General features: G+C 46.3%; 4 protein-coding genes across 4 annotated transcripts, besides 18 other annotated features; all 4 read right to left on the reverse strand.

Annotated features, from left to right (window-relative positions):
* Positions 1-6,652: a sequence feature (heterozygous, Esmeraldo-like haplotype).
* Positions 39-80: a microsatellite.
* Positions 162-186: a microsatellite.
* Positions 262-289: a sequence feature (AT_rich).
* Positions 291-344: a microsatellite.
* Positions 435-461: a microsatellite.
* Tc00.1047053503747.40 (hypothetical protein, conserved) lies at positions 748-2,676 on the reverse strand (the record flags this gene model as incomplete). Its single annotated transcript, XM_799689.1, has 1 exon — positions 748-2,676. One exon carries the CDS (start codon positions 2,674-2,676, stop codon positions 748-750), a length of 1,929 nt encoding a protein of 642 aa, XP_804782.1.
* Positions 773-798: a microsatellite.
* Positions 2,812-2,861: a microsatellite.
* Positions 3,046-3,075: a microsatellite.
* Positions 3,174-3,219: a microsatellite.
* Positions 3,441-3,463: a microsatellite.
* On the reverse strand, positions 3,465-3,869 carry Tc00.1047053503747.30 (uncharacterized protein; the record flags this gene model as incomplete). Its single annotated transcript, XM_799688.1, has 1 exon — positions 3,465-3,869. The coding sequence occupies one exon, from the start codon at positions 3,867-3,869 to the stop codon at positions 3,465-3,467; it is 405 nt and encodes a 134-aa protein (XP_804781.1).
* Positions 4,286-4,306: a microsatellite.
* On the reverse strand, positions 4,329-4,703 carry Tc00.1047053503747.20 (uncharacterized protein; the record flags this gene model as incomplete). Its single annotated transcript, XM_799687.1, has 1 exon — positions 4,329-4,703. One exon carries the CDS (start codon positions 4,701-4,703, stop codon positions 4,329-4,331), a length of 375 nt encoding a protein of 124 aa, XP_804780.1.
* Positions 4,716-4,737: a microsatellite.
* Positions 4,850-4,870: a microsatellite.
* Positions 4,878-4,920: a microsatellite.
* Positions 5,439-5,486: a sequence feature (T-rich).
* Positions 5,617-5,658: a microsatellite.
* Positions 5,851-5,896: a microsatellite.
* Positions 6,003-6,652, reverse strand: Tc00.1047053503747.10 (tyrosine aminotransferase, putative; the record flags this gene model as incomplete). The annotated part of the gene is made up of 1 exon (XM_799686.1): positions 6,003-6,652. A coding segment is annotated over one exon (650 nt), but the record flags the coding sequence as incomplete, so codon positions are not given.

A 6,652-nucleotide genomic window follows, 5' to 3' on the forward strand; every position in this document is an offset into this window, starting at 1 on the left:
CTCACTTTTTTTCAAAAAATCCCTTTTGAATAAATTTTAAAAAAAAAAAAAAAAAAAAAAAAAAAAAAAAAAAAAACAAACGAGACGGGAGTAGACACAAAGAGTATACCCCGTTGCTGTGACATGACAGGAGTAAAGACAAAACAAAACAAAAGGCAACCAAAAAAAAAAAAAAAAAAAAAAAAAGAGAGATAGATATACAGATATGTGTGTATAAATATACACTCGCTCTTTCTCGCTTTCCGAAGTGCAAAGCTGGCCAAAAAATACAATAAAAATATTAATAAAAGTACATACACACATACATATATATGTATGTATATATATATATATATACAGATATACCCCCACATCAACCCCCCCACCTTTCCCCCCAAAAGAGGAAGATAAGATCAATACAGACACACATCAAATCTTATTGTCGATGCCTTACCATGTATATATATATATATATATATATACTTTACAAAGGATCCATTCCTTTCCCAATTCTGCCGACCACATTATCTACTCTGCATATAGTGGTGGAAAGGGATGGGGGAAAGGCGAGGGGCGTGTTAGTGAAGTAAAGGACACCCTGTAGTAGTATTTGTAGTATGATTGTTATCATTATTACTGTTTATTATTCGTTGGGTTGCTCTATCATTAACACGGTACCCAACCAGTGTCTATGGTTCACCTCTAATATTTCATCCTTTACTTCTTTGTGATTGGGGACGGACAGAAACCCTGTTGTCCACCATCACCTTATTGTCCCTGTTTTACTCTACCATCTTCTTCTTCTTCCTCTTCCTCTTCCCATTCCTTCTCAAAGAACGCATCTACGGCGGCCGCGGCGACATCAACACCCTCCATAGGCAGTTCGTAGCAACGAGTCACGTACAGGAGAGGTAGGCCACGCGCCACTGCACTCCACTCAACAACGATATCCACCTCAGATCCCTTTTTGGCATCCGTGGCGCCCTGCCCCCCGTTCCTTTCAGATCGGCGCCTTCGCATAACTTTCTTGTCGACAAGTACCGCTTCCACAACAGAGGGGTTCTGATCAAACATTGGTGGGACGACTGCAACGGTTTGCCCAACACGCAACTTTTCTGATGGAATAAGGTGCAAGTGGAGTCGCTCCGCCTCATGAACTGTAAGATACCTCCACCTTTCGAGGGCGTAGCCCTTCCACTCCGGTGGTTGTCGCTTGATTCCACAATTTACCCTCTTCCTCCTCGCTTCTTCTCCTTCTTTTCCATGTAAACTGGTTTTTGTCTTCAGCGTCATTTTCTGCTTCTGCTTCTCGTTCCTCTGCTTATTCGCCTCTCGTGCCGCCTCCGACGACCGAGTCCTCTTGCCCTTCAACTTTCTTGTGCTCATTTCAATTGTTGTTGTGTTCTCATAGCCGTTTTTCGCCATTGACTCAGTTTCATCAATGCCATTGGACAAAGGCTTATGTGCCTTCTTCTGCATCGGCGTGCGGCACCGCAAGGTGGCACTGGGGTCAGGGTTCCTTTTTGGGTGGAGGAGGTCCCACCGGACACGTATGTCTTCCCGCTGCAATGCCCCCTTTCCCTTGATGCATTCCTGTGCCACGGCCGGCCAAGTCTCGAGAAACAACTTGTTCTGCAATCTGATATCTTCCTTCTGGGTCTTGTAGTAGTCCGTCATACCCCCCGCCATCTCTGCCATTCCAGGCACCTCAAAGGAAAGATTACGGAACCGCGCAGTCATCATCCCGTGATTTATAAGCTGCAGCGTGTAGTCATAGTCCTCTCGGATACGGAACCGGTACTTGCAGTCGGGTGGCAACAGGTCGTAACGAAACAGTGAGGCAATGTTGTTGTAGCTGTTCAAAGCAACGTCGCTATCACCATAAGTGTAGGCGAAACGGGGGTATTCTAGCGAAAAGATAGCGATGCCATTCATGTCGCAGATGTTACCATGTAACTCTTGAATGCGAGTGTAGACCTCAGTGAAGAGTTCGCGGGGAGTGATTACATGGTTCTTTTCATCCCACGCCATATAGAACCGTTGAATGTCGTCGTCCATTACCCAAAACCACTGTGCTGCCCGCGGCGCGGAGGAAGAAGAGGGTAAAGATGTCGCCAACGCTCTCGGAACAAGTTCTGTCAAAATGTAATTCCGCACATAAGAGACGCCCTGATCGGAAAGCGGCAATGCATGAATTTTAACAAGGCGCCGAACATCGAATGCATCTCGTCGTCGTGACAAGGGTGGTGGGGGTGGAGGCGTACAGGGCCGTGTGGAGAGCAGCTCCTGCGAAAAGAGGGATGAATTGCGTTGCAACCCATGACGTGGAAACAGGAACCGCAACTCATCACCGTCTGTACCATCCTCCGTACCGCCCTGGCCATTGTTGTGCACATCACCCCACCACTTTTTAACCAACCGATCCACCAGCTGTTCGTACAACGTGAGCTCCTCTGGCTGCACGACAAGCGTGAAAGGCACCTTGTCTTGTATCAGGAGCGAGATTGTCCCGCGCTCACTGTGGTATCGCGCCTTCGATGGAATAAATACGGGGCAGAAGTACGCCTCATTATGCCCGTTCAACTTCTCAATGCCTCCCACACCACCGTCGTTACGACCATCGGCAATGGGGCGAACAGGACTTCCCGAAAGACTCTCTTCCAGTAGCGCAAGGGTCCGCATTCGTGCATTCCACATCGTGCTCCTCTAGCCAATGTGTGGGCAAGAAAACACACTCACCCACAAATAATCAAAGACAGAAGAAACGCGGTCAATGCACGTTAATTACCCTCGCTTCCATACAACGCCCCCTCCCGTTCCCTCTGCTGCGCCTTTTTTCTTTCTTTCTTTCTTTCTTTCTTTCTTTTTTTTCTTTTCTTCTTGGGTGGGAGGGTGCTCTCAGTTCTGTGGCCGCGCCGAGGGGTTAAACAGCAGAAAGAAGATGGGAACAGGCGCATTCAATGACAACCCACACGAAGAAAGAAATAAACAAAACCATCACCCAAAACAGAGACATCCCCAACAACAGAGAGAGAGAGAGAGGAAGAGGGAAATTTACATACAAAAAACAACAACAACAACAACAACAACAACAACCGCATTTTTGTTTTGTGCTGAAAAAATATACATCCAACTTGCACGTTTACATTCCTCCTCCTTCTCCTCCTTCTTCAGAGTGGAGAAACAGACACGGCCAAAAAAACGAACAAACAAAAAACAAAAAACAAAAAACACAAAGAACGTTATTATTATAATTATTATCATTTAGAGAAATGCCTCGGCAGGTGAAAACATCGACCATTTTACTTCATTTCCCTTCCGTCTTACAGTGAGAGACCAAAAGGCAACACGCACAATAATAATAATACTAAAAGAGGAAGAAAGCCTACCAACCGACCAAGGCTAACAAAACAAGAAAACAAAGTATAAGTAAAATAAAATCAGTTCCTTTTTTTTTTTTTTGTGTGTGTGTGTGTGCGTGTGTTTTAAAGGGGATGAGGAGGAGCAGAACACCTCCCCTTCTTAATGCCAGGCCTGTTCCAAACAAATTGAAACAACTTTTCCTTGTATCTTCTTTTATTTTGTTCCAGTATACACTCGGCATACCTCGACTCCTGCGAAGAGAGGTCCTCTTCATTCACTCGCTGCTCCCCTGCGAGGGAGAAGGCAAATTTTAATCCCCACACAGAGAAATGCCGACACACGGTCCACAGTCGATCCCACACACGACCGTACGAATCCTCCACGACCGCGTCTTTTCCGTCGTCTTGCACAGTCGGGGGCTCAGTCATTTTCTCCATCGTTTTCATTTTTTTCCCCTCCTCCTTTGCCCTGGTCGTTTGGATGCTCCGCAACATATTACTCAGAAGCACATGGTCTTCCGCCCACATCACGCCCACGTAATATATATGTATGTATGCCGCCGGGGAACAACAGAAGCTCGACAATGAACGGACGACAGGGAAACACACACAACAACAACAACAAAAAGTAAGACAACGTCTCAACTGGGAATCAGACACAAACGCCCAAATATAGCCGACTCGTCTCGGTTCCTTTTTCTCCAGCAGGGAGCTCCACACCTCCGTCACACCCTCCCCTTTTTTTATCTGGACGAGCGGGAAGGGGCCTAAGCTATTAAAAAAGAAGAAGAGTAGTAAAGGAAGCCCCACAGCCTGAGATGCACCCAGAAAATCCGCGCATGCGCATTCACATCCTGAAACACGGACAAAGAAAGAAAGAGAGACAGCAAGAGCTTGTTTGTCTCAGCGTGGCAGACGCCTTTCCTTCCCCCACACACACACACAAAAAAAAAAAAAAAAAAAAAGGTCACAAGTGACAATTTTTCTTTAGACAAAAGAGAAGCAACTGTTCGCGGAAGTCAATTTTTCAAACTTCAGCCGACGTATATTCCCCGCGTCCCACATAACGGGAACAAACCGCACCGTGACACATCTCCGCCTGCTCAATTTGCTGCCAAGACGCCGCTCCAGAAGTACGTCGTGAAAGCGCAGGGGCACAACAAACTCTCCGTCTACAGTCGCCGTGATGTCCTTTTCTGCGTGGGGTCTGCATGGCAGTTCCCTCTCATGTTGCACCATACACTTCGGCACGAGAGGTGCCATCCGCAGCGGCGTCGGTTCGAGACAAATTTTAACGGGTGTCTTGCCTGCTCTCAATCCAACTGTGTTTCGCCCATCCGTTTTGGGCGCAGCGTGTGGCATCCCTCTGTCCCCTTTTTTTTTTTTTTTTTTTTTTCCAGGGAGGGGGGACAATTAAAACAACAACGAAAAGAAGCGGAGTGAGTGAAGAATGGCGGGCACACATGACACATGAAAGTTGCAGGATGATACAATCAACGTCCATGCGGAAATAAATAAATAAATAAATATAAAGATAAACAAAAAAACAGAAGCAAAAAAAAAAAAAAAAAAAAAAAAACATTCTTATAAATTTATAAATAATGACGGCAAAAAAATTTCACATCAACGCACCTGTTTTTTTTTTCTTTTCTTTTTTTGCCGGGAAAACAGGGAGCAATTTTCATCCGGCATTGCGTAATCCTCCTCCAGTCAAAAGTCCACCGACGCCAGGAGGGAAGCCACCGCCTCCGTTTCGCGGATTCCCCGCCCAGCATCCTTCTGCTTGAGCCTCGCAATAAAGCGTCGGCTCCTCTCATATGCATCATGCGCCGTCGTGTCAGTGAAGTTTGGCGCATAGGCCTGCGTCACAACGGCAACATAATCCCGGCCTTCTTCTTGCAGCCCTCGACGGATCCCCGGCGGTTCGGTAAACACCCAACGCTTATTGAGTGAGGGATAAAAGCGCCGGGTCATTTAAACGGCGCGCCGCCCCCGGACCGGCATCGACACCGGAACCATGAGAATAGTTTTGGCTTCCCCACTGCGGGTGCTCTTAGAGATATCTGCAGAGCTCTAAAGCCACTTTTCCCCACAAACAAACAACAACAACAACAAAAAAAAAAAAAAAAACACAATTAGACACAATGAAAACGACATTTAAAACCCCCTCCATCAGTCAACGAGATTCTCCTCCGTGAGGCACCCAGTCTCCCCGCATAGAATAACATCATTCACCTGCTTCAATGCACCGTATTTGTAATGTGCACACAATATCAACAAAAAAACAACAAAAAAAAAACAAAAACAAAAACAAAAAACAATAACCAAACAGACAAACAGACGCGCACATAATCACAACACCAATAATAGAATGAAAATAACATTTAATTCTTCTTTTCTTTTTTTGTTATAAAAATAAAATGAACGGGCGAGAAAGGGAGTACATGTATTTGCGAGCTTTTCATCCACAGGCAACACCCATTCCCCATTACCGTTATGGTAAAAAGAAAAAGAAAAAAATAAATAAATAAATAAATAAATAACTAAAAAATAAAAACAAAAGAAAAGTTTTTTTGGAAAGAATTACCCCAACATCTGCTAATTTTCACTGCTTTCATAGTCCTCTCTACACCACAGCATCGCAACCAATTCTTTTTCCCACTAGGCGCGCCGATGCCTCTCACAAAAGGATTGAATGCGCTGGACAGCTTCGTGTAACATCGGCAAGGATCGAGAAACAGTTATCCGCAAAGCTCCTGGCATATTAAAAGGCTCGCCCGGGAATACGTGAACATTTTCCTCCTCCGCAAGCCTCCTGGAAAACTCCACGTCCGACCGTACGCTGCAGTCCAATTCCTCAAAGGCGAGAACGACAGACATAAACATCGAACCACGTGGCCGCACCAACTTAAGACCGGGACAGTCCTTGAGGCCGTTGTAAAGCACCATCGCCCCCGCCTCCATGCGATTCGCACAGTCCTCAAAAAAACTCTGTGGCGTCTCCTCAAGGGCACTCACGACAGCATGTTGCAAGAGCGAGTTGGGCATCAGAGTACGGGTGGCCAGTTTTCGCACCCCTTTCAGTAGTTTTGCGCCGTAACCATCCCGATCCACCACAACCACCCAGCCAAAGCGATACCCTGGCACGTTGAACCGTTTTGAGAGACCACTCACAACAAAAAGAGGCACCGGCGTGTCAAAGTCCGCCACGGAGGTGAACGTCTCGCCTGAAAACACCAGGCCCGCGTAGATTTCATCCGCGATCAACGGGAGGTGAAGTTCCTCGCAAACACGAATGAGGTCCGCAATGT

This window comes from Trypanosoma cruzi, genomic scaffold (genome assembly GCF_000209065.1).
Source record: "Trypanosoma cruzi strain CL Brener 1047053515381 genomic scaffold, whole genome shotgun sequence".
Classification (NCBI taxonomy): Eukaryota; Euglenozoa; class Kinetoplastea; order Trypanosomatida; family Trypanosomatidae; genus Trypanosoma; species Trypanosoma cruzi.